Here is a 27,799-nt window from a genome sequence, read left to right as displayed (position 1 = left end):
AAAATCAAATATGCATGTTTATTTTCCTAAGAATTGGTAACTGTTGTACTAAAGATTTTGTCCATACAGTATACAAGGTTGTCACAGGAAAACATTTATTGGGTAAGATAAATGCTGTAAATGTTCTCATGATCGAATTTTTATCCTGTATGCTGCCACTAGTTGGTATTAGGTATAATTCCACACTGTATTATTGTTCATATTGTCAACATTCAAAGCAGCATAAAGTTACGGTCAGAGATCTAAACTTGTTGATGCATGAATACCTGAAGATTCGCCTAAAAACAAACAAAAATATATATATATATATCTCATAGGAATGAATGTATATACAGTAAAACATCTAACGGACATTTTTAAATTCCCCGGCAGAAATACACTGAAAATTACCTCCCCAGTGCAAATAAAACTTCTTAATAACAGACAGCCTGAAAGAAAACGGTTGCAATTCTTGGAATTTGGCCAGTATTTCAAACTAGCGTATATTGTTTCATGTTACACCAAACGTATTTCTTTTTAACCTTCAGTACGCTGCGCGGTCTGACGAAAGTAAGCCCAGTGTCGCCGAGGCTTTGAACGCGAAATTTGAATTCGTATACATAATGGAGAAAAATTGTAAAAACTCTGGCACTATGGGGCCAATAACTTTTGTTTTGCAGGTAATACATCGGTGCATGCAACCATGTAAAATTTGGATGCCCCAACCACGGGGGGGTTACGGGCGGGGGCTGCATCCCCCGAATGACAATGAAAAAAGCATGAAAATGTGGAGTGTGGCCCTCTTCTCCAGCTACTTTGGGGAGAAAACCGGAACTTTTGATTTTTTTTTGGTTCACACTTGCATCTTGTGTAGCTACTTTCAATCTATTTCTTCCCTGTTGACTCGGCTCTTTGTGGAAATATGTCCTTGTGAAAATATGTCCAGAAGGAAACGATTGTGCGTTAGGGAAATCGATTAGCTGTTATATGATACGAAATGTTTTTCCTAACAGAGGAGGGAAGGAAGCCTTTGCAATCATTTGTTTTGTCTCTACTTGTGGATAGACTCACGCTTCTGGCGCCTCTGGCTATCGTCAAGCTTCATTGCATTTCTAACATAGAGGCGACAGAAAGCTGACACCACCAAACCTCATCATATCCCCTCTCTCCTTGCCCCCCCTCCCCTACTTCAGTTGGATCACCAGGTCTAAACACAAAGAAGAATGTGTGCCTTATCAGTACTAAATCACAGCGTTGGAAGCTTGGAGGAAAACAGCATCGTAAATACCAAGCATTCATTGTGTCTGTCAACTGACCAGCGAACACGTGAGCCCAAAGCCCAAACACGTGACATATTCCGAGAAAGGAGGAGGGGGGGATTTGGATTTGCAGAACCTGTTCCCGACCGAACTGCCAGTGTTTCAACCTCAATATACAAATATAAGTGTGGCAAACCCTTGATAATTGTATCTAAAGCTGTTAGTTGCATATGTGCAACAGCGGCTACAAGGGACATACTTTTTTCGTTGCACAGGTGCAATGGAGGGGGACTAAGGGTTAAAAGTGCAGACAGTAAACAGTATTCTTTGTGGTTATCTTGATAAGTGTGTGTCACTTCTGCTATCATGTCGCAGAAATGCAAACAACTGACTTTAAAGGAAAAAGTTGATGTAAAGAACTTCAAGATTCAGAAAAATATAGATGATGATTTTGGACAATCTGGGTCTGGCCAGAAATAGAGCATATTGAAACTGAAAGCCTTTTGAATGCAGTAATTTATCAAAGGATTACACTACGTGTACTGTATTTTCTTTTATTTGAAATATGTAATGTATATAGGGATACTTTAGTAAATTTAAATTCACCGTATGTAGTACAGTATTTTGTTCCTCGATTGTAGGTAAAAAAACAACACATTATGTTCGTAAAGTACATCCTGTAATATGGTTATCCTATTGTGTAACATCCTACACTTTTTTCTGAATTGCGGACACTTCTTAATAACGTACATTTATTTTTCCCCCAGGCCTGTCCGTTATTGAGAAGTTAAGTTTTACTGTAGTACATCATTTTGAAAGAACAATACTGTTTTTTTACTTTAAAGGAAACTTTAAAAAGTAAAGAAATAATTCATCTTACTTGTAACTGCAGATTGCTCCAGCTGCTGATCTATTGGTTGAAACTTCGGTATAGTCATAAGTGGAGTGGCTTGGGTCATAGGCAAAGATCCTCCTGCTTCTACATAGGTCTCGCTGTTCTTCTTTCCACGTAACCTAGTTATGATAATAGTAACAGTAATAATAGTATTACTGCACAAAATATTTCATATGTAATGACTTCCACTATAAAACATTAAAATACTGGTTAGAGTTATTAACATAAAGACTCAACACCATTGATGATAAGACTTTGAATACTGATACAGTTTAGAAATGGTATATCTTAGGGCTGAGCCATCACTTAATATAATTATTTAATTACAAAATCCCCCCTGCAATGCTTTTGCATTTTGCATAATTTCCAGGATATTTTAACAAAGTTTCATGTGGCATGTTGGTATCCTGCAAGATTCCCAAAATCTGGAAAAGTATCTGTGATGGAATTTGAATCTATACTTTGACATTGATACATCGGTATTGGCTCACCCTTAGTATATTGTTTATCATCGGAATCAGTCTGTTTTCAAGGTGGCCTCAATAGTGTAGTGGCTTAAACTGTCACTGTAATCAAAGGGTCCTATGTTTGATCCCACATTGCACAGTGGTTTGGTTCCCCCTGTAATCTGCAAGTCCAGTCCTGATTAGCCTACCTGAACAGAAAGTAGACTTTAAACAAAGTTCATATAAAAATTACAAGTATATTTTTGTGTTATACAGGCAAAAGGTGGATGTCAAAATCACTTTGGACCATGAATGTAATGAACCGATGTCAGTAGATGAGGCATGGTGGGGTGGTACCACTTGCCTTGTTATCTTTGTTATTAAGGGGTCACCTGTTTGATCCCATTAACCCACGCACTGATTCAAGCTTCAAAATGCAGCGGTACATTTAAATTACTTTAGCTCAGAGACTATTTACCCTGGAGATATGAACGATATACCGTTGTACGCAGAATGAATCACAGATTCAGACGATATATAATTTATGCAATTTCGGCGTACATATGGAAGGGTGAAAGGGGGGGGGGAAATCCCTTGAAAAATTCATGTCCTCCAGCTCATCTCGGATTTCATCAGAACAGAGATCACTGGGGGCAGCCATGGTCGACTATAAACCTTTTGAGGACACAGCAGGCACAAACGACACTAGCACACTTTTCACACCACAAGAAAAACACGTAGATTACAAAAAAGTCCTTGGAAGTCTGTCATTTCACTTGAAAAATATCCTCGCACTTGGGCACAAAAACGACACACAGCTTGCAGCTGCTTGAAATTCTATTTTTAGACAATGCAGGGTAACCTGTGTTGCAACTTGTGGAACACTTGTGCTCAAAAACAAAGGTTTCCTTCAGGGCGCCTCGAAATTCCATTCTCACAACGCAGTTTCAACAACCAGTCTTCCCCCTCTCCCACCCCCAACCCTGCTTGCGCCTGCACGGAAAACTTTCATTTTGACATCAGATACCGATAAACAAGCTTCCTTCGAATGCAGTTACCAGGCAGGAGCGAAAAGTATTGCTTTAGATCAACAAAGCCGGTCTTCTTTTGTCGGCAAAAAAATTCCCGTGAAAAGAGACGAAAAAGAGAAGTCCCTTTTCCCACCTTTCCCCTCCATTTTCATGAAGATAAATAAGTGCAAGAAACATTTCTGTTAAATACATGTGTTAGGAACAATATATATATATATATATATATATATATATATATATATATATATATATATATATATATATATATATAAATCGAAATTCTAGCCAAAAATAGAAAAGTTATAACATAAAAACTACGACCTTGACACAGCATCTCGATCGAGATGCTTGGGACTGCGAGGGTTACATTTGGGTATCTCGACCGAGATGCTCGAGACCCAAAAGGTTAATGGTTGCTGTTCTGGATTGCATGGTACATTTTTTTTTTAAGTGTGTCACAATAGACTAAGTTGACAGTAAATGTCAGCTGGTTTCAAGAAATGGATAATGGACTTCATTTCACTCGTGGCAGGCTTCACGATTCGTACATCATTAGAAACTCACAGAATGATGTGTAAATGCTGTTTGAATGTCTGCAAATGGTGTCTGTATCTTACCAAAGAATCAATAGACTCGGCACACATTCACAGAATTGTGACCACAGCGATGAAGCTACAATGTTTGCAAATGGAACTTATTTTATGTATATCCCTTGTTTACATTGTCAGAGAGTGAAAACCTGCAAAACCCCACAGTGCGGGAGTGCCTGGAGGCAAGTAAGCCTTTAGGGGGTACCCTAAACCATTGACATAGTAGAGGGTTCGTATATGTGTATGTAAAAAATAAACATAGTTACTTAGGGTCACAGAAACAAGTACAATGTGTAAAGGTAAAGTCAGTGCCGTATCTACAAGGGCCAAAACCCTGAAGTGTGGGGACAATTAAGCCATTAGGGCCCATTGACAAAGTACAGGTTTGTATATGTGTATGTAAAATATAAAAGTAGTTATTCAGGGGTAGAGAAACAAATACAATATATTTAGATAAAGGTATGTTCCCTGTACATATAACACCGTGCCATGAAGGCATATTTATGGTTTGTGGGGTAGGGCCCCACACATTTTCGATGCCTGCCATCTTGGAGGTGATGTGATCAGCACCATGCTGCGACCACCCTTACCCCCCCAACCCCAGGTAAAATTTGATTTGATTTGAGGCTGGGTGGGCCCTAGAGCCACTTTATTCTGGGACAAAGCCGGAAAAATTCCGGGTTTCCCGTGTTACAGTCAGCCTAGAATTTCGCGAGAAATGCAGTGATGAAGCATGAAGGTTTCCTCAAGCTATCATTAATCAGGAAAAAGTTATGACTGCATGATTGTAACAAGTGTATCATTTTCCAGGTGTGAGAAAATAGTGTCATGTATATCACATCACACTCATCCCATTTTAAAATTTTGAGTTGAATTCAATATGGCGGATACAAATGTGGTTCCTCTTAAGCCTAACCTTTTCTATGCCTAACCTGTTTCTATCATGACCAATTGAATCAGCAGTTTGAAGAAGGGAACAAATCCAAAAAGCTGATTGTTGGGAAATTAAAAAAACTGCCTATTGTCGTTATTGTTCATTATGGTTGAATCAAAATCGTATAAGAAATCCGTTACATATACCTACTATCCTAGTGCGTAGTATTTTTGGTATTGGACTTTAATAAAAAGGAATATGAGGATTATAAAAGTAAGGATTCGTTCCCTTCTTCAAACTGATGAGATGCGCATTAGGTATTATGCAGATAAATGCTGGATTGAAAAAATCCAAATATTTATTTGTCACAAAATATCATAGAAATGTTAAGTAGCATACATTATGTTGTGATTTCAACATTGAGGAATCTTGAACTATGGAATACAGTGTCCAAACGTACACAGAAAACTATTGCTCCCCTTCACTCAGACCATCATCCTCCATTGTGGCAGTCGTTGGCCTTGTCAACACCTCTTCATAAAATGGTTTGTATTCATCGGGAATGTACGTGACTATCCTGGCTACATCCTGTATCTTCTTGTGATTAATGGGGATGTGTCCATCATACGCTAGATCAGTTGGAATCTGGGCTACTGCTGAGTTTGGCTTTTGCAGCAGAAAAGTGTGTTTCACTAGGCCATCGATATACTCAGATATGGTCAAATAACCTCTCGGTAAGGAGTATTCCACTTGCCTGTATTTAGATATCATAAATGATGTGGTCTTGTCAAGGGACTTTGCTGTTTTTTTGTAGAACTGAGGCTTCCCTCTATTATCAACGGCCAGTTTAACTGACGTAATCAATGAAGTTAACCTAAACAGTGCTTTATTTGTGATACCGTAAAAAATTGAAAATGCCTTTTTACACACAGGTACACGTTCAGTACCTTTCATTACGTGGTAAACAAAAATGCTATCACGTTTAAGTGGAACTGCACTTTTCGCACGCCTACGTGCTGGTGATTTACGGTCAATGAGTCCCATTAAAAATGTGTCTTGCTCATTTTTCGTTTGAAACCCTCGCAAAGTATTCAAACAGTGTTCCTTGTCATTTACACTGAATTTCGTACTACATTTCTTCTTACAAGAGCAATCCCCATCTCTATTTGACCTTGCAGGCACTGTATTTCCAGTTCTAATACTTACATACTCTTCACCTCGAAGTCTTTTGTTTTTCTACACTACATAACTATACGTTTCTGGGCGCCGAACACCTTTCCTCTTCTTTTTGGGCGTAAGAACAACATCGCTGTCCGATGAACTAGCAGACATTCCAATAAGATGCAAAAACTTCACAATCCACAATCATTTAGATTACTCGTTTAGACCATCACAGATTGTAACCCAGACACTAATTGCAGATTATCCTTGGTAAACACAACAGAAATGTACAATAATATACACAAGGTTCAACAAAGTCTTGCATACCATCGCAACTTGTAACAACTGTTAGAAAGTGCGATCTCAGCGCCACTAGTGGGAAACGGATGAATCAGTTTGAAGAAGGGAAAAAAACCTGGATTCATTCCCTTCTTCAAACGTACGAATATCTTCAAGGGCAATTACACCATCAAGCGTGTGCTTTTCGGTCCCTTTTCCTAACGTCCTAGATGCGGGTATATGTTAAGACACGTTTGGAGCAAAAAAACGAATTTCGATTTTTTGGCGCTTGTTCCCTTCTTCAAACTGCTGATTCAATTGTACCCAGCCCAACTCCTTTACTTTTGATAGGGGGTGTTAAGGGACTTTGAAATACCCTCTGGGCCCTTATATGTGACTTTGTCAACATGATATCAAGAATTACACACACACACAAGCACAAAAACACACACACACATATATATATATATATACACACACACACATGGGGGTGTAAAGGTAGGTATGTAGAGGGGACCATTGGTAATATTTTGCGGGGAGGCCCAAAATTTGTAGATCCGGCACTGGTGAAAACATCACTTCTGTCATCATCTCCAGTGTGCAGAATGTACAACAGTTTTACCATGATTATAAGGAAAAACAAAACCATTAATAATTTTTCCATGAGTCTCTATAAACTTGAAAACAATATTGCTGAAACTTTTCAGTGAATTCCTTCTAATTTAATTATGCAATATGAGAGTATTATAATTGGTCTTGGCCTGTCGGGCTCTGTTACAAATAACTAAAGCAATGGTTGCTAATGAAACAAAGTTTCTAAATTTTCAATTTGCCAGTGCAAGAAATAAATGAATATTACAAATGCAATAGAAGGGAAGAAACAAAAACTTGTCTTACCATTTCACTCCACAACATCCATATACAACACACCCCAATGCAAGGAGAGATCCAACAGTGGTGGCCAATAGACCAGCCGCCACTATCCCTTTGAATAGTTTCTGAGCTTCTATTTCAATCTGATCTACAAAATATATCTATATTAGGTTAGTGTGTTCTATAGAAAAAAATAGTTGATTTTTAATTGATTTATCAAAGTTACATTTTTATAGATAACCTGTAACTTTTTTGTTATTTTAAACATAAGTTCTGAACATAGTATTTAATGAGCTTTCAAACATATACCTTTTATTTCTTAAGGAAATCTGCTAATATACGAGCCGTATTCGGAAAGTAAGTACCGAAAGGGTGTAAAAAATAAAGTAAAATAGTTTCGTACCTTTTTTATTTGCATTGCATTTTACAGACCTTAAACTACTTTTCTACGTAGTTTCCACCATCGTTCAAGCATTTGTAGTAGCGTGGCACTAGTTTTTGTATTAGGGCCTCCCCCATGCTGCAGTGGTAGCGTCATTGCCTTGTAATCAAGGGGTCCCGGGTTCGATACCCGGTGGAGGCACAAGTGGTTCGGATCCCACTTTAAACTGTAGGTCCAGTCCCGATTAGCCTTACTGTGCATAAAGTGGACTTAAAACACCAACTCAAACCAAACTAGTTTTTGTATCATATCATCATCATCATAGAATGTTCCTGCCTGTGACGAAAGCCATCCATTCACTGCTGCTTCGGCGTAGTCATCCTCGTCGAAACGCTGACCAGCAAGAAACTTCTTCTTCAGATGAAGAAAGAGATGGTAGTCACTTGGTGCCAAGTCAGAGCTGTTGGTGGATGAACAAATTGTTCCCAGCCGAATGCCGTGATGAAATTCGGAGTTTGTTGGGCCGTATGCCGACGAACATTATCGTGAAGCAACCCAATGCCTTCGCTAAGCATTCCGTGTCTTTTGTTTTGAATTGCACGACGCAGTCGGATTAATGTGTCACAGCAGGCATCTTTGTTGGTGGTCTGTCCTCTAGGCAAGAATTCAACCATTCTTGCATTGAGAAAACAAATCGCAGACCGGACATCACAGTCGGCGGGCCGATTGATTTTCTTGAACATTTCAAACCTTCAGAAAACTACGAAGAAAAAGCATGACCTGCTCCCACCCGTGCCTGTGGCTAACTAACGGATGAAGGACGTCAGCGAGAACTCACACGGTTGCGATTGCATCGCTACAGCGGCAATATTTGCAAACGGTACTTACTTTACGAATACGCCTTGTATTAAGTATGGCATTGGATTTATAATGACGTTTTCGCTGAAAATCTTCGTAATTTTATATTGAATCTGTACACTATCAGTATTGGTATTAGTAAAAATTTGTATATGTTTATATCTCAGGTGGCCCTTTCTAAGAATACCCTGTGCTAGTAGTAGCAAACTTCATAAATCTATAGTTTTTTGTTTTGCATACATCCATGTGATAGAGTTTAATTAAAATACTTAATGATGTTCCAACCATTCCTGATCATACTCCGAAAATTATATATTAATATTTTCCAACATTATTTGTGATTTATTTTTATTGCTTTCCCGTTAGCTTTAATGAACTGAGATCATGTAAGAAATTAAAGGTCGAACAGACCATCAAATTTGAAATGAGATACCTTTTCACTGTAGGATTATTATTACACAAAATTAAAGTGCAGCGTCATTATCTCTTGCTAGTCTCATGTTCCATGGCTGGGCAGTGTACATATTAGTTGAAGAGGCAGAAGCACCAAACATATTTCACTGTTTGTATTTGCTTTGAATTTATATCCTGCTAATTACGAGGGTCACTATTTATATTTTGAGCCTTGGCAACACTGATTGAAGGTAGGCACGATTTGACGTTTGCACGGAATCGTCTGGCATTATTGACCATAACGTACTTCAAATGTTTTGTCAATAGCTTCATTTGTGTTGTTTATGTTGCCTTGGAGATTGCGCGACAACAATAAAATGGAATTAACTCATGAACATTTTCGTGCGATGACTTTTTACGATTTTCGACATGGATTATCAAGACAAGAGTGTATTGATCAAGTTACTTCCACATTTGGCGATGAAGCCCCATCCTTTGCCACTGTGAAATGCTGGTATAACGAATTTAATCGTGGCCGCCATTCGCTCACCAATGAGATTCGCGAAGGTCGTCTAAAATCAGTTGTTGTTCAAGAAAACATTGATGCTGTGCAAAACCTAATACTGCAAGATCGTCATGCGACATACTGTGAGATTGAGGCAACCATAGGCATTAGTTCCACCAGCATATATAAAATATTAGATGATCATTTAGCTGTGAGAAAGGTATGTTCTCGTTGGATCCCACACAATTTGACAAAAACTCCAAAAGACGCTCGCGTCAATTGGTGCAAACAAATGCTCAATAAATACAATCGTGGTGCTTCAAAAGACGTATATAAGATTGTAACAGGTGACGAATCATGGATATATGCATATGAGCCGGAACGTAAACAGCAGTCCACTGTATGGGTGTTTCAAGATGAACCCAATCCAACAAAAGTTGTTCGCGCTCGAAGCACATCGAAACAAATGGTCGCCTGTTTTTTTCGGGAAAACTGGTCATGTGGCAACTGTGCCTTTAGAGGAACGTAGAACGGTCAACTCTGAATGGTACACAACAATTTGTTTGCCAGAGGTCTTCGGTCAAATACGGAAAACAAACAAACGCCGTCGGATCATTCTTCATCAAGACAATGCCAGCTGTCACACATCTCGTCTAACAACCGACTTTATGAACAGTCAAAAAATCGAATTGATGGGTCATCTGCCATACAGTCCTGATTTGGCACCCAATGACTTCTTCTTGTTCCCGAATGTCAAGAATAAATTGCATGGACAACGATTTTCGTTGGCGGAAGATGCCGTTGATGCGTTCAAAGACCATATTATGGAGGTGTCTCAAGAAGATTGGAAAAACTGCTTTACAATGCCAAATTCCTGTTTTTTCATTGTTAGGCTCAAAATATAAATAGTGACCCTCGTAGTATAGACAAATACATGAAATTTATGACCAGTGGTGTGCCCAGGATTTTTGAAAGGGGAGGGGTTATGTACACTTGTTCTGGTAGACAGCCTTCATTTTGCCATCTTTTCCTACCTTTGATGTTCTTTTTTTTTTAGGTATACTGGACCAAAGGGGGAATTATAAAATGAACACTCCACTGGTTATGACAACAGGTGAAAGTTTCTGAAAACTCAGGATGGGACAGATTAATCAGTACTCTTATCAGTATCAGCCAATATAGGCATATCCGCTTGTTGGTAAAATTACCAATTATTTTACTGATCTAATATATACATATCAATATCTTATAATTTAGTGCAAAATTCTGCCATTTTGTTACAATTTTTATGGATAATCTCCGTGTACTACTTTTTAAAAAAGTGAATGTCTAAATTTGCAACATCTTTTGCACTACAATCACCTGGAAACAAACATTTATTAAGGACATCAATGAACACTTCGGGTTCTTAGGACCATTTGGATTTTTATATTGGATCGGTTATCAGCATTGGTAATTTTTATATCGGTATCCCTACTAAAAACCACATAATGAAAAATCAGAAATTTCTCACTTCAAAAGTAAGATTGTGTAAATAAATTTCAAATGGCAATTTCCATCTCTTTGTGGAAATAAGTGCCCTGAAACGAATGGAAAAAATTGTAAACATTGTAGGGTTTATTTTAAATATGACCTCTATTACCTGCTATATTGGATTGTTCTTTCGTAAGTGCCATAACAGCCTCTAAGTCGACAGCATGTATACATTCTTTTGAAGCTTCGTCCCATGTATATAACCTGAAAAGATATTAAATATTTTATAGTAGCAATTGAATATATTTGGTTCAAATTACTGCTTGTCACAACCATGACTAGGTAATTACATATGAATTTAGGAAGTATTTAGTACAGAAGTAAGTACTGATAACCATAAGAATTTCTAAATGTGATATTACATTTACTCAAAGCTATATGGATGTCTTTGCAAGTATTTTTGGTTTTAAAACAATCGTACCTTATGTACTATAATAATTACCCCTAAGTAACAAAATGTCAAGCTAACCATTGCATATTACAATATGCTGTGAAGTCATATGAAGGTGATGTTGAGGTAGAGCCCAACATATTCACAATCATGACAATTTGTGCAGGTATGTGATCAGCATCATGCTCTGGCTACCTTTACTCCCCAAATGAGACCAAACCTGTGCCCTACAGTTCGAAGGCCAATACTTCTATCAAGATGAAGGCATGGCCATGGGAGACCTCCTTTTCTCTCTCCTCTCCAACATAGTCATGAATGCAATAGAAACCAATGTCTTGTCCTCACCTCTCCTTTCCGGAATTGGCTACAGACGGTATGCTGACGACTCCATTCTTCTTTACAAAAACCACAAACAATTACAAGAAGCTGTATGATTATTGAATTCGGCCCACCCAAGCATCCACTTCATACCAGAGGAAGAAATGGACAGTACACTAAACAACCTGGATCTCGCCATAAGCAGAAAAATGACAAATTCAAGACCAATGTATACAGAAAACCCAACTCAGGAATGCAATACATCCACAAACTTTCCACTCACTCTGCATGACAGAAAAACAACATTTGGATCAACTTCTTCTAGAGGGCCATCAACCTTACCTCAGAACCTGAAGACCTGCAAACTGAATTCAATCATATCATCTCCCTTGGCATCAGCAATGGGTACAGCCGACAGGAACTCCTCTACCTCCTGGACACTACCAAAAGAAGAAAAATGAACCAGCCACGCCCCCAGAAAGAAAAGACGAAAGAAAAATGGATCAGCCTCTCTCGACATCCTGGCCTAACCAAGGAAATTCAAAAAGTTCTATCCAGGCACAACTTCAAGATAGCAGACCAACCCCCTCCTTTCATAGCCTCCCACCTAACCCATTTCAAACTATATTACACCGATCCCAATGCAAGAAGTGGCGTCTACATGATCACCTGCACATGTGGAGGCAAGTACGTAAGTATGACAAAGCACCGGGATGATATGCTCAAGGAGCATGATGCTGGCCACCGACATGGGAGGAGAACAGGCCTTTCCTGCCACCTCATAGACGAAAACCATAACATAGACTCAACCAAAATAGTCATGCAAGCAAAATCCACATTGAAAAGGTTTTGAAAGGAAACTTATGCAATAGTGACCATGCCCGCCGACCTTAACACTAACCCCGGGGCCCTCAATAAAACGTGGCTTCCTGCTATCAGGAATATGCGCACCCACCCAATCTGCTCCTCCCCCACAACAAGAAACCAAGCACGGACCTTAAGCGTTCGCAAAAAAGCCTGCCTGCAATTGCGAACAAGCACCGCTCCACGAAAGCAGACAACGAGAGCGGGAACCGCCGCTTATGGCGCCAAAACCCCATTGCGCGGTAAAAGAAGGAAGCAGTATGCCCGCACGGGAACGGCAGAAAGTGAAAGGACTGCGTCAACTAGCGCCGCCATGAGCACAAGCGGAAGAAGAAGATGGAACCACGCCCCCTCTCCAAGACAGTACACGCCTAAGGAAGCCACCAGATGGGTGGCGAAATCGATCTCGAAGGAAATTTACGTGGAAAAATGAAGGTAAGTTTATCAGAGTTAATTTCCCTCCAAGTATCAGTTTATTAGAGGCTGGGTGACCATAGAACTGCTTCATGCAGACATTGTTTGAAATCACCCACCTCAGGAATCAAACCTGGGTCTTACACGTTGCAGCCAGATGCCACTGACCTGACTGAACAACCGCAGTACCAATAATTACACCAATTTGTATTTTTTTTTTCAAAGAATCCATTTTTTTTTGCCATTCGATTTTACTAAAATTTTTGATATTGGACTCATCAACTATATATGACAGTATGCTCCCATCTTTTTTTTTGTAGCTAAGAATAGAAACTATTGATTAAATATAGATAAATATGTGCATTCATGCATGAATATAGCACAGTATTTTTAGTAGGCCCCATTGATTAATTTTGCACCATTATTTTCTGCAGGGCCATAGCAATTAAACTAATGGAGATTACCAGAACATTTTCCCCAAATGAAAAAGCATTTTCCACATCACAAGTACACCCATCCTCTCTTGCTGTATCTATTTACCTTTTACACACACAGCTTCTGCTTGAACCTTCACCTTCGCAAATCTGTGTTTCATCACTGCACTGAATATCAAAGAAACAATGTTCTCCATATTTTCTTTCTGCAAAAAGGAGTAAACATCAAAGAAAGTCAAAATATGAGGCAAAGAGGGGAAAAAAATGTGCAGAGAGATTACCTAAATAAGTTCTTCCTCATGCTCTTGCATTATATTTCAATGGAATTTCATGTATTTTTTAAAAAAATTGGTGTTAGAAAAAATGTTGAACTAATTTATTCCCAACCTATCTAAACTGATATGAGAATATCATTTCGTTATAAACATCAACGAAAAAATTCTTTGTCAAATCACGTATGTCTGCATAAAATATATTTCTGTATACAATTTCTCAAGGAAAATCTGTTAAACAGATGCATGAAAATGAGATATTTTAATTCTATATTTAATTGTTTTTCAGCAATCAAATAAGAATGTGTTTAATTTTATTGGCTCATTTATTCTAGAAGTGGTCTGATATGTTTAATTTTCACCAAATCATATAAGCTAAGAATATAGCTTATTAAATGTTTATTTAGTAATGTTTCCTGCTATGCTTTTTTGTACTATTGGGTAAAATTAGTAGATACTTGAAAAATAGTGATTTGCCAAAACTTTAGTTTTTCAGTTCTAGAAGTGATCAAACCTTAATCCTATAATCCTGCCATTTTCATCATCTGATCAATATAAAATTGAAATACATGTACACTGTAAAATTTATTTATTTACTACAGTGAATGAAGTATATCTGAGTTTCTGAATTGTTTACCATTGCGTAATAACATTTGTAAAAGGAGTGCTTTGTTTGTAACAGTACACAATGGTACATAATACAGTGTGATTCAAAAGACCCCGAACTCTGATGTCAATTATTCTTTTCATGAAAATAGTGATGGACAATTTAATTCAAATACTTTTATACAGATAAAAATATATAAATGACTTATGTGAGTGAGTAGAAATGGTTCAAAACGACGTTTCGGAAATCTGTACTACTTTCTTCATCAGGTAAATAAAATAAACTTTAGGTGCCAAACATGGTACCACATTGTCAAATCGTAAGTTGTGAGGATTCAGGTTGAGGATAAAAAAGGTAAAAAACTTACTGTGATGGCATAAAAACTCCGATGAAAACCTTCACTGGTTAAGAAAGTTAAAAACTAAAACAAATAAAAATCAACAACCTATTATAGCCCCTTGTGACTCCCGTCAGTATTGGGTAGAACTCATGGACTGGGAGTGCTCCTGTGCTGCGTTGAAGGGGAAAGATTTCCCCTCTACGATCGTTTCTGTCACCATTCCAAGGTGAACTCCCTCTCTTCTTCGACGGCCCTCACAACCTCAGGAGTGACATGAAAACCCATTTTAGTGTCGGTATTTACTGCTTGATCCCACTTTTTAAGAAAAGCGATCCACCCTTCCTCCAGATTACCATCATCTCTGTTAAGCTTATTCCTTTGTCCGGTGCATATAAATGCAGCTTCATGAACGTTCCTGTTTAATTTATTCTCCTCCTTCCTAATTACTTCTCTTTTTATAATCCTATGTCCGCTCACTATGATATGTTCGGATAGGCCTGTTTTGGGAACCCCTTCCTTAATATCTTTATCATGTTCATCCCATCTAGTGTGCATTTTTCTCCGCGTGTGCCCAACATATTCATTCCCGCATTCACATTCTATCCGGTACACCCCTTTTTGTTCTTCCGGGTTATCCTTGTTTCCCCCCCCCCCTTTTATACCTGGTAAAATTCTTTTCGATATTTTTAGGAGCCTTCATCCTGCCATTTACACTGTATTTCCTCATTGTTTTTGCGATCTTTTCAGAGACCCCCTTGTAATATGGGATTCCGACGAAATGTCCTTCATTACATTTTTCATTATCATCTTTTTCTTTTTGATTATTGCTTTCATTCACGATAATCTTTCTCGCTTTCTTAGCCATCCTGTCTAATTCGCGGATATTATATCCATTTTTGTGATCTACTCTTTTAATCCAGGCGATTTCTCTCTCTTTTTCATTGGCATTATTACATAGTCTTTCGGCTCGGATAAAGAAATTAAGGAAAATGTTCAGTTTAACCCCATTGAGGTGTTCTGATTTCTTGTTGAGGTACAGTTCGCCTGCCAGTGCTTTATGAAAAACACCGGTTGTAAGCCCTTTTTCAGTTTTTGTAATGCTTAAATCCAAAAAAAATAATACTCCCGCCCTTTATATTTTCCCTGGTAAAGCTGATTCTTTCATCTTGTTTTCCTAATTCAACAAAAGCTGTGTCTAATGCATTGCTGTCCCCTATAATGAAGATGTCGTCGACGTATCTGCCATAATACATTAAGCCACTTGATCTAAAGCCGCTTTTTCAACATAATGCATGAAAACGTTGGCGATGAAAACAGAAATTGGGTTACCCATGGCCAGTCTCTCTTTTTGCCAAAAAATATTACTGTTAACAGAAAAGTAATTATATAATTAACAAGAAAAAACATCAGACATACTCTCACACGACTAGAATCTCCATCCCATTATCTAAAAGCCATCTCTGGAGGCAGTCTCCAGCTTTTTCTCGGGGTACGCTCGGGAATAAATTAATAACATCAAAAGTACTAATGTTGTCATTATCCCCCAAAACCAATTTTTCAATGGACTTTTTGACCTGAACAGAGTTTGTTACACTAAACTGAGGATTATCCTTGATCTTCCCCAGTCTCTTAACCATTTCTTTGTATAAGTCATTTATATATTTTTATCTGTATTGATAGTGAGTAAAACGCACCAATTAAAATGTTTATACTTTTATATGAGGGCTGCTGGAAAAGTTTCTGCAATCGATATGAAAAAAGGTGTGAAATTTTGTGAATGGCTTTATTGTTTTTCAAAGTATTCACCCTTAAGATCGATACACTTTTGCATACGCTCAAACCAATTTTAAAAGTATTTTTTCCACTCTGAAGCTGATACCCCAGAAACTGCTGTTCGGAATGTGTCAACAGCTGCTTCAGGCGACACAAATCGCTCACCACGCATCTTAATTTTCATGTGTGGGAACGAAAAGAAGTCATTACATGATAAATCAGGTGAGTACGGACAATGAGTCACTAATTCGACATTTTTACTGGACAAAAAATCATCAGTTTGGTGTGCTGAGTGGGAACTGGCGTCGTCGTGGTGAAGAATAATGTGATGATTTAGGTTTGTTTTACGCAATTCATTGATGACCTCTGGCAAACAAATTGATGTATACCACTCAGCATTTACAGTCCTTTGATCTTCTAAAGCTATTGTTGCCACATGTCCGGTATAACGGAAGAAAAAAGCAAGGCAACACTCCTCGAATTAACAACTTTTGTTGGTTTGGCTCACATTGCAACACCCAAACAGTGGATTGCTGTTTAGTTTCGGGTTCGTATGAATAGATCCAAGTTCGTCCCCTGTAACGATGTAGTACACCAAATTTGACTTGCCTCGGTTGAATTTTTTGAGCATTGCTTTACACGAGCCTGTTTTTGAGCTTCGGTCAAATTGTGTGGAATCCAATGGCTTGAAAGTTTCCGTACGTTCAGATGACCATGCAAAATCGTATATTGCTTTCATGTCAATGTTCAAGGATGCCTAAATCTCACAGTATGTCACATGCCGATCTCTCTCAATCATTTCACGCCGACCATCAACATTACTGGCAACAACAGAGGTGGATGGACGACCTTCACGAAATTCATCACTGAGAAATGTCTGACCATGCTGGAATTCGGAAAACCAATTGTACACAGTCCTATTGTTGGATGGTGCTTCATCCCCAAAAGCCAAATGAAGTCGCTCGATGCATTGTTTCGGTGTTAAACTACATTTGAAATCATAAAAAATCATTGCCCGAAAGTGTTCATGAGAAATTTCAATTTCTCACATGAAACTACTACTTCAAACTGCTGTGAAAAATAAACGAATAGGCTTAAACAAACAATCAAAGATAATTTAAACATAAAAAAAAACATCTATTCTTCTGATTTTTGTAATAGCAGAACACTAGCGCCACTGTTGGTGGTAGTTTGCAGAAACTTTTCCAGCAACCCTCGTACTGTGTCCCATAACTTTATTGAAATTCGTGCTTACATATAACCATACAGTATTTACAGAAGATGCTGGAAATGCCATCCATTTTCTTGAATGCACAAATTCACGCTACTTTTTTCAATATGGTACTTCAGATGTCCCTCACGGCTCTGATTATGTTGCTCTGCAGAACTTGCAGCATCCTGGGGTTGTTGTGGTACACTCTTTTTTAGATATCGCCCATAAATATAAATCTGGTGAGCGAGGCGGCCACAATTTTTATGAGATCAGTCAATCTTGGAAGAACTCGCGGATCATCTCCAATACCTCATTCGAAGTGTGGCTGGTTGCACCATCTTGTTGGAATCAACAATAATGTTCCTCTTCTTCAAGATTCATCATGAAATTATGGATTATGTCTCTGTACATAGCTGATTTTTTTTTTTTTTTAATGGTCCCACAATTTGCCACCTAGATATTGCACACGACACTCCAACTTTTTGAGAGTGAAGTGGGTCTTCATGTAATGCATGATGATTTTCTGAAGCCCAGATGCGAGTGCTCTGACTGCTAACATACCCGTCCAAATGAAATCAGGCTTCATTATATCACAAAAGAAGCTTCCAACATAGGAAATATCTGTTATTGCACAAGACTCATGGGGCACAGGATTTTACTTCTTGCCAACTGTCACGTGCATCTGTCCCATGGTGCAGCAAGTTTTCAAAGTCACCCACATCACCACATGCAACAATACTCAGAAATATTTTCTAGTTTTACAGCAATGAATTTTTAAAATGAGAGTTTGGGGACTTTTGAATCACACTGTACAAACACTTTTTTTTTTGTTTAGCTGAGAATACACAAAGTAGATATAGATGATTATGGTAATTTCAAGACCAGAGACCAGTAACATTACCTAGTTTCACATGACATTATCATACCATGTACCTTTCATTATAATGAATACATGCATGCATGCACGTGCATGAATGTGACACATTGCCGTAAGATTCAACTTTGTAAAATATGTGATTAGAGGGCTTGAAGGGAAATTGTGTATTAATGTTAATTGCTTGTGTGAGCATGAATGTAGAACATACTGAAGATGGTATTACTAAAGTGTGTGCGTGCTGGGAAAATTATCCTAAAGTTAATCCTTGTGTAAGAACATGTATAGATTTTACCATGCAGAACTTTTTAAGTCGTGCGTGTAGGTATTCAGAATGAAAGCACGGAGGGAAGGGGAGGTTTGAACTTTTGATCACAGATAAGTACACAGCTGTCCAATATTTTTGAGCTTCAATGTGCCCCAAGGAAGTTATATTTGATACGTATTTGATTAAGGACATGGATGTCCTGACAGGGTGGGGAGAGAAAGCATTGCCTACCATCGGAAGATGTAGTTGTAGTAATTTACATTAATTACTCATATTATATACATATTACATACACAAAAACATATATGTACATATCACACCCCTAGATCTTGAATATATTGATGTGATGGGTATTGCATTAAAAAAATAACACCAGTTATTTCGACCTCAGAGGAGGAAGAAGGTGATCAAGAAATGACGTTTCTATGTTTTTTGATAGGTCTTAAAATGTGCTACACGTGCAGTGATGACACCAGAAATAAATGAGTGGGGAGAAAGAACAGGGATAATATTTCTTAGGGAGAAATCACGCTTAATATACCCCTAAATATTATACAAAAATATATTTGTGGAGCTAAAAGATCATTTCTTTACATGGTCTTTCTCTTGTCTGCTGGGGGCATCCAGCACCCTCTTGTCCACATCTGGATAAGGAACTCCTGTTCACCTTCAATATGTCTTTATAAGGACAAGTAAAATCCACTAAACCTTATCCTTACTGATTTGTTTAATGTCACTGTCACACTCGTACGCATAGAATACAAGCAAGATTATGGCTGTATGCAATTTTTTACGTTGATATAACCACTCATCTATATCATATCCCTACTAAATCCTAGAAGGAGACTTTGAAAATATTGGACAATGCTAAACATGCCTGTGATATAAGTCTAAACAAATTTCAATACAAAATTTTAGTGTCATTGTGATTGTATTAGGAAAAAAATGTATAAAGGGTTACATATCAATGTTATGCTTGGGGAGCCTCCGTTGAGCTCACCTCGAAAACAATGTAAGTTATTCCTTACATAGCTGTCTATGCATTTGCAGGTATTAAAACGGCAAACTTGATTTTGATAACAGTCTTCATCCTGCGAACACTCACTTCCTGGAATATAAATTTGCTTTCTACATTATTAAAACTGATTAAATGCACTGTAATAGTAAGTTAAATAAATATCTGTCTTTGGCTGTATTTATAACTTCATGCTTTCAATTTACTTGATATGTAAGTATTTGATTTACAAAGATTAGAAAAAGGTATTAGGTAGTTTGAATACAGACACAACTAGAATTCTTTGTGGTGCATTTATAAAGCATTCTCTCATTTTTGTGAATGCATATTTTGAACAAACAAGTATTCTTGGGTTACCAGTCTGGAAACTTCCAACGTTTAAAGTGCATACATTGCTCTTTTCGTCATACAATGTTCATTGAAGACCAAATGTAAGGTTTAATATATGTGTGTATGAGGAGGCAGAAGTTGGAAGTGAACACCAAATTAACCTGACTGGTAAACTGAGAATACTTGTTTGAATCACGTTGCAAGGAAAGCTACAATTCCCATATTTGAACAGTTTCCAGTATTCCCTTTCAAGAAAAAGTGTCAAGAAATGATTTAATGAATATAAACGAGAGCAATGGCAGGGTCTATGAAGTAGAATGTGGTGGATGTGAAAGCGAATATGTAGGAGGGACTGGAAGAAGTATCAATGAAAGAATTAGAGAACATAGTAGTGGCAGTGCTGTAGACAAAAAATTTTCAGAAAGTATATGCCAAACTTAAGTTTCGTGAAACGCGAAGACCATGTTTCCATTGACTTTGCATTATGTTTTCATTAAAAATGGATGAAATAAATTAATTTTACAAAAAAAATGTAATTGATGTTAGAATACTGATGATGATGGTGTTCCCATAACTGACATCAAAGAGGCATATTATTATAGAAAAGGCATTTTTGAAAAAAAAGAAAAGAAAAATTAAACATGTAATTTAATGATTGCTAAGGCTACAGTAGTATGTTATAGGCTACAGTACAGCATATCATTGTAATTTATTTTCTTCTTGATACTGCTTTTGTATGCTGTTAATTAATGCTGCTAATTACACTAAAAATGAAAAAAAATAACAGAAAAAGGAATAATTCTTTTTTTTTTATTTCATTCTCTCCGTGTTTAAAACTGAAGTATAACATACTTCAATTGTCACGTTTAATGATAAAAAAAAGCCTTTATAGTCCACCGCAAAAAAGAAACAAGGACATTGAGACTTTTGCATGGGCTTACTTGATACTTCGAAATTTTAAGTCAAAATTATACATTGGTTTTGATAACAAAAGGCACATCTCATATTACTCAAGATCTGCTGAGAGACCGACCAAGCTAGCAAAGATTCTGTTACAATTAACTGTAGTCCAGGGGCATTTGAAATCCTGGTGGTTTTTGAATGAAGGGAATATATGACTACCGGTAATACATTGCTAGTGTAGTACACAATAACGTACTACCAGGTGTTTTGCCCGCAATTGTAGCAGAAGGCCTATGTGACGTCATAAATCCAATATGGCTACCGCTTTGTGTACTAACTAAGAACATCCATCATAACTCTTGTAATAGTGGTTTTGGAAAAACAAATATAGATCCATGTTTTGTTCAGATTTAAAAAAGGAACAAAAGTGATTCTTATAGTTTTTTTCATATCTTGCACTGTTATAGAGTTATATCTAGTGAAACTATTTTGTGCCCTTTTCTGCAAGGATTCTTTGCATATTTTCTTTACATGACATTCTGGCATATAAAGAGGGGAAATTACTGTCTGTGATATTTTGTTGATGCCTATTGTGGCATATTGCCTGTGTGACATCATACATCCAAGATGGCTGCCTCTGCAGACATAAACAAACAAAAAAAACGACCCTATCACCTTAACTCCCGTAGAATTAATTTTGACCATTTGTAAGTTTGTTGGGTTTTTACAGGAAGGGAAGACATGTGTATGGAGGATGCTTTCATTTGGAGGCATGGAATCATGTATTAAGACAGGTGTTTTGCTGGATGATGTGTCCGAGACCATACATGACTTTGCAAATGTAAGATGGCCACCTTGGAGGTTCTGCACATGAAATACTGTGCAAAACCTGATTTAGAGTTCATTTATCAGATTTTTCCAGAGGCATTTTTTGTTAACAAATAACAAGTGAAAGTTATTAATCATTATTATTATCATTATCATTACTATTTGAACATTTCCTCTTTCCGCAACCACATGTCAACTGTAATCTTTTCTGAAGTTCTAGGTAGTGTGAATATGACAAGAATGATCTTTTTGTCATCCTCATTTTCTTCTTTCTCCATTCAACAGCCTATTGGGCTGGGTAGATTTGGATGTTTCTCTTCTGCTTTTATTTCACTCCAATACTTGGAAGTAACTCCTCCTGGTGAAAGGTGTGAGGGTCACTTTGGCGGCAGCGTTCACACTATCTATTAATGGTGTCCCAGTTTGGGTTTGTACTTGCAAAGAAGGCAAAAAAGTGGTTGTTGAACGCATTTGATGGCAAAGAAGATGATGTGCTTTAATCTCTTGCAATCTTGGTTCTCCTGGATTCGATGAACAAGATGACAGAATGAATTGATTTATTTTAATTCTCCTTTCTTCTACTTTTGGCTAATTTCAAAGATGAAGATGAATTATAAGATGAAATAGATGAATGGACAATCACAAACACATATGGGCAGCACATAACTCAAGTGCCATGGGTCCGGACACCAGAGCATTGATTGATTGATTGAGTTGGTGTCCACTTTATGCACAGTAAGGCTAATTGGGACTGGACCTACAATTTAAAGTGGAATCTGAACCGCTATATGTGCCTCCCCCAGGTTATGAACTCGGGACCCCTTGATTACAAGGTGACGACGATACCACTGTACCATCGAGGAGCCCTTGACGTCAGAGCAATGTTAGTCTGCAAAATGCAGTCCAGGGTGTACTTCATGGAAGTGAGGTTGATATTTGGGCATCTCTTACACCCCGAATATGATGACAGGATTTTGCATGACACCAAAATCAAATATTTCGTAAAATTACGATGGTATCTGTTTGCGAAAAGGGATGTTCAAGGCTCACCTCTTGCTCCAACCAAAGCTCCCCTCACACTTTTTATCAGAAGGAGTTATTTCCAAATAAAAGCAGAAAAGGATCATCCGAATCTATCCATCACAATAGGCTGTTGATGGGAAAGGAGAAAATGAGGATGACAAGAAGATCATATTAACATTGCCTCCAGCTCCAGAGAATGTTGAATGAGGAAGTCACAGGCGACCTTACCATAATACAGTAGTGTCCAAAATGTAGAAAAATGAAAGGGGGAGACCTGCATGATCACAATAAATAATCATCAAGGAGTGTAACTCACCTTACGCTCATAAGCAACAGTACTGTTAGTGTCAAATAGGCCCGTGATTGAAAGGTAAACAAAACACAAAACATATTAGAACAAGAGTGCCTCATTCTGTATTGAATGCTGATTGTGATCGGAGGACAATCTCTTGGTACAGCATTCAATGTACAGTAAGAACATGGCACAAAGACGTCAGCGAAGAATCATCGAACGTCTGGAAGCAGGTCAAACACAGACTGAAGTCGTTGACTGTGCCACAGTCATTTCCAGGCTTTGGCGACGGTTCCAAGATACAGTAGATGTTCATGGTAGGCCAGAACAAGGTTGTCAACGAGTAGCAATGCCATAACAGGGCCGATATCTGGCTTTACCTGCACGACGAAACCGGACAATGCCTGCAAGACAACTGTCCTCAAAGTTTGCATCCACATCAGGGGTTAGAGTTTCTCTCACCAGACTGTGTACCAGAGACTCAGGGCAGCTGGTCTCTATGTGTGTCCCTTGATACAGTGCACAGAAGGGCCGATTTACAGTGGAGTCAGCATCATTGAAATTGAACCCTGAACGAACTGAGGAATGTGCTCTTTCACAGATCAGTTCAGATTGCAAAATGATTCCCGTCGCACATTCATCTGGAGAGAACCTCGATCACGATTTAATCCAAGGAATATCGTGGAAAGGGATCAGTTTGGTCGAGATGGAATGATCAATGGACGTACAGAGCTGCACATCTCTGCTGCTGGAAGTACTCTTACTGCCCAGAGGCACAGAAACGAGTTACTCCAACAACATGTGCGACTTTTCAGAGGCGCAGTCGGCTCAGACTTCAACTGCTAGGATGAAAAGATGATACTTGTGCTCATCGAATGAAATTGGTGGATAACTTTCTTGAAGGTGAATAAATCCACCACATGGACTGGCCACCATGGTCCCCAGACATAAATCCTGTAGTGTCTTAAGGAGACGAGTTACCTCGCGATCCTTTACCAAAGACATTTCCAGAGCTTCACACTCCTCTTCATGGGAAATGGAACCAGCTACCTGTAGAACTCTTGAACCACCTTGTAAACAGTGTGCTACGTCGTTGCAAGGTTGTGTACCTGTTAGGGGTAACTTTACCCCATACAAGCCTCTTTTTTTCGTCAAGGAAGTATCTTCTATTTTCTTATTTTTTGCATGTGTGTCTTTGCACTAAAAAACAATTGTTAATTTCATGCATTCTACTCACTTGTATACCATATAACGTTTTGATTAAATTTCACTATGTTTTATGAAGTTCTGTCACTTTATTAATAAAACATTTTCTCATATATTAGTTATGCTTAACTTTTGGACACTACTGTAGATATAAAAAATATAATAATATTTTTTTACTTTTTAATTATTAACAGAAAATACCTGTGGAAACATCTGATAATCGAACTCTAAATCATTATATGGACAGTATATCATGTGCAGAACCTCCAAGGTGGCCATCTTGGATTTCGGACATCATGTATGGTTTCTGACACATTGTAATACATGATTGCATGCCTCCAAATGAAAGCATCCTCCATACACATGTCTTCCCTTCCTGTAAAAACCCAACAAACTTACAAATGATCAAAATTATTCCTAAAGGAGTTAATGAGATAGAGTCGTTTTTGTTTGTTAATGTCTGCAGAGGCAGCTTTGGATGTATGATGTCACACAGGCAATACGCCACAATAGTAGGCATCAACAAAATATCACAGACAGTAATTTCCCCTCTTTATATGCCAGAATGTCATGTAAAGTGTGAAATATGCAAAGAATCCTAGCAGGAAAGGGCACGAAATAGTTTCACATAACAGTGAGAGATATGAAAAAAACTATACCAGTCAATTTTGTTCCTTTTTCAATTCTGAACAAAACATGTATCTATAATTGTTTTTCCAAAACCACTATTAAAGGAGTTATGATGAATGTTCTTAGTTAGTGCATGAAGTGGTTTTATGGATTTATGACGTCACACAGGCCTTCCGCCACAATTGTGGGCAAAACACCTGGTAGTACGTTATTGTGTACTACACTAGCAACATATTACCGGTAGTCATAAATTCCCTTCATTCAAAAACCCACGGACTATAGAAATATTGGCATATGGCCTTGGACTACTGTGCATATTTTACAAAATTATTAAAGCATCCCAATGATGGCATGAATTGTGAATTCATACTCTCTCCCTTTATCAACATTGTTCCCAATCACGAAACCAGAAGTATTTTACTAATAAGTAGAAGGTAAACACTAATGAGTAAAAGCTAACCAGGGGTGTGTGTGTATGTATGTGTGTGTATATATATATACAACCTTTGTTCAATAAATACGGTGAATGAATTGCTGGCGTGTGGTGTAGTTGGTACTACTGGTTGACGGTCAGGTCAGTGAACCCCTAGGTCTGTCAGTCATCGTTCGCGAAGCCTTGTGGTTTTCCAGACTTGTAGTTTGTGTGTACGCGTTGTGGAAGTAAGGTGCAGTGCAGCGATGCTGTTACAGGTGAAATGGAGCAACGTACGAATGTGAAATTCTGCTTCAAACTTGGGAAAATGCCAAGGGAATGTCACGACAGTCTGCGCCAGGTGTATGGAAACAGTGCTTTATGGAAAAAGTGTATGTACAAGTGGTACAAGCGCTTCCGTCAGGGTCACCAAAATCCAAAAAGGTTAGGTGCGAAAAGTTGAGCATCAAGACAATGCTGATTACCGTTTTTGATGCTGGAGGGATCATTCATAAAGAATACCTGCCAGAAGGCACGACAATGAATGCGGCCACATATATGAACATTTTGGATTGCCTCCTGAAGATAATCGGACGTGTTTGCCCGCAGTATACGGAAAATGGATCCTGATATCTGCTGCACGATAACGCACGCCTCCATAATGCCATAACCTGCAGCAGTTCCTGGCACTTAAGGAGGTTGTTGTACTCTCTTTTCCCTCGCTTGAAGAAACACTTAAAAGAACAACGCAATGTGAACGCTGTACTCAACCTCATCCCACAGGCTGCCTTCGCCCAAAGTATGTGAGACCTCTACATGCATTCTCAGAAGTGCAGTACCATTGGAGGCGATTATTTTGAAGGACAATAAGCTGTATTCCTGCATACATGTACCGCCTTTCCTGTAAATAAATCATGAAATCATTCATTCATTCAATCTTTCACCGTATTTGTTGAACACAGGTTTTATACCAGGGAATACCAATACTCTTAACTACAGTCCTGGATACAGCACTAATGAACATATGGTAAAACATGACCACAAAATGAAGTATGTTCAAATGAATGAGAGGAAGGGGAAAATGAAAGAAAAAGTGGCATGCATGAACATATGAGAGAAAATGAGCAAGAGGAACAGTAGAATTGATAAGGAACCTTGTAGAAGACAAATTAGTAGTTTCCGAAGCCACCTTCCATCATCACATCAATTGTGGATGACTCTATTTGATGAGGTGGAAGATGCAGTACAATTGGAATACAAATCAACTAATATTAATGTTTTATTCAGAGCAAACATCTAGGAAGACGGACAAGAATATGTAATAAGAGAGATCAGTGCTAAAAACTTTAGAAATAAAAACCAAATAATTAGCAATTATCTAATCATTAATCAGTTAATATTTACCTAATTGTCCTTGAACTGCTATTGCATTGCACATTGAAATAAGTGCAAAATAAATTATAGCCATGTTTGTCATCTTTGAGTTCTTGAGTTAATTTCTCCAGTCGCCTTCATTTATAATCAAATATCCTGAAAGAAAGGAAAAAAAACATGGCTTCTTTAATTTGTGTTTTGATAGTTTTGAAGTGACAACACTGCAACTCAATGTGTCTTGTGAGGAGTATGGATAACATTTTTGAAAATGTTGTGGGTGGAATTTGGTGACAAATATTGCGTATCCACCTCCATCAGTAAAAAAAAAAAAAAAAAAAAAGATAATGTTCCTTCTACTGCTCCCATGGACGTCCGCATTATTTTTTCCAGGGAGGGGCAAGGAAGGTATTTTTTCCAGGGGGGGCAAACGAAGGCAAATTTTCACCAAAAATAGTGTTGTTCCCAAAAAACATTGCTTAAATTTGAATTTATGGTGTTCATGCAATAATTAACACTTATTATTGTGACTAAAATGAAATTATATGTATGAAATACATATTTTTTGGTTGACTTTCATTTTCCGGGGGGTGGGGGGCACGCCCCCCCATCCGGACGCCTATGACTGCTCCTCACATAGTGACTGACAGGAACACATTTTGCCTTATATTAGGCTATCTTGATTTTTATCCAATTGCTACACACATTATAACATTATACCTTGAAATAGTTTCCTTACTAATACGAGGGTCACTATTTATATTTTGAGCCTTGGCAACACTGATTAAAGTTAGGCGCGATTTGACGTTTGCACGGAATCGTCTGGCATTATTGACCATAACGTACTTCAAATGTTTTGTCAATAGCTTCATTTGTGTTGTTTATGTTGCCTTGGAGATTGCGCGACAACAATAAAATGGAATTAACTCGTGAACATTTTCGTGCGATGATTTTTTACGATTT

General features: G+C 38.0%; 1 protein-coding gene across 2 annotated transcripts; it reads right to left on the bottom strand.

The window, feature by feature from the left end:
• Nucleotides 1–53: 53 nt before the first annotated feature.
• Nucleotides 54–26,991, bottom strand: LOC145980825 (uncharacterized). Of its 2 annotated transcripts, XM_083113913.1 has the most exons (7): nt 26,870–26,991; nt 19,827–19,934; nt 13,586–13,685; nt 11,168–11,262; nt 7,412–7,535; nt 2,119–2,252; nt 54–278 (listed from the first exon to the last, which is right to left on the bottom strand). In XM_083113913.1, exons 1-7 carry the CDS (start codon nt 26,940–26,942, stop codon nt 235–237), a joined length of 678 nt encoding a protein of 225 aa, XP_082970039.1. In that variant the 5' UTR covers nt 26,943–26,991; the 3' UTR covers nt 54–234. The 2 variants fall into 2 exon arrangements, with proteins under 2 accessions (XP_082970039.1, XP_082970040.1); XM_083113914.1 differs by lacking the exon at nt 19,827–19,934.
• Nucleotides 26,992–27,799: the final 808 nt, after the last annotated feature.

This window comes from Lepisma saccharinum, chromosome 28 (genome assembly GCF_977018435.1).
Source record: "Lepisma saccharinum chromosome 28, izLepSacc3.1, whole genome shotgun sequence".
In the NCBI taxonomy this organism is placed as follows: domain Eukaryota; kingdom Metazoa; phylum Arthropoda; class Insecta; order Zygentoma; family Lepismatidae; genus Lepisma; species Lepisma saccharinum.
Note: the sequence above shows the minus strand (reverse complement) of the source record. Positions and strands in the feature narration are given on the sequence as shown.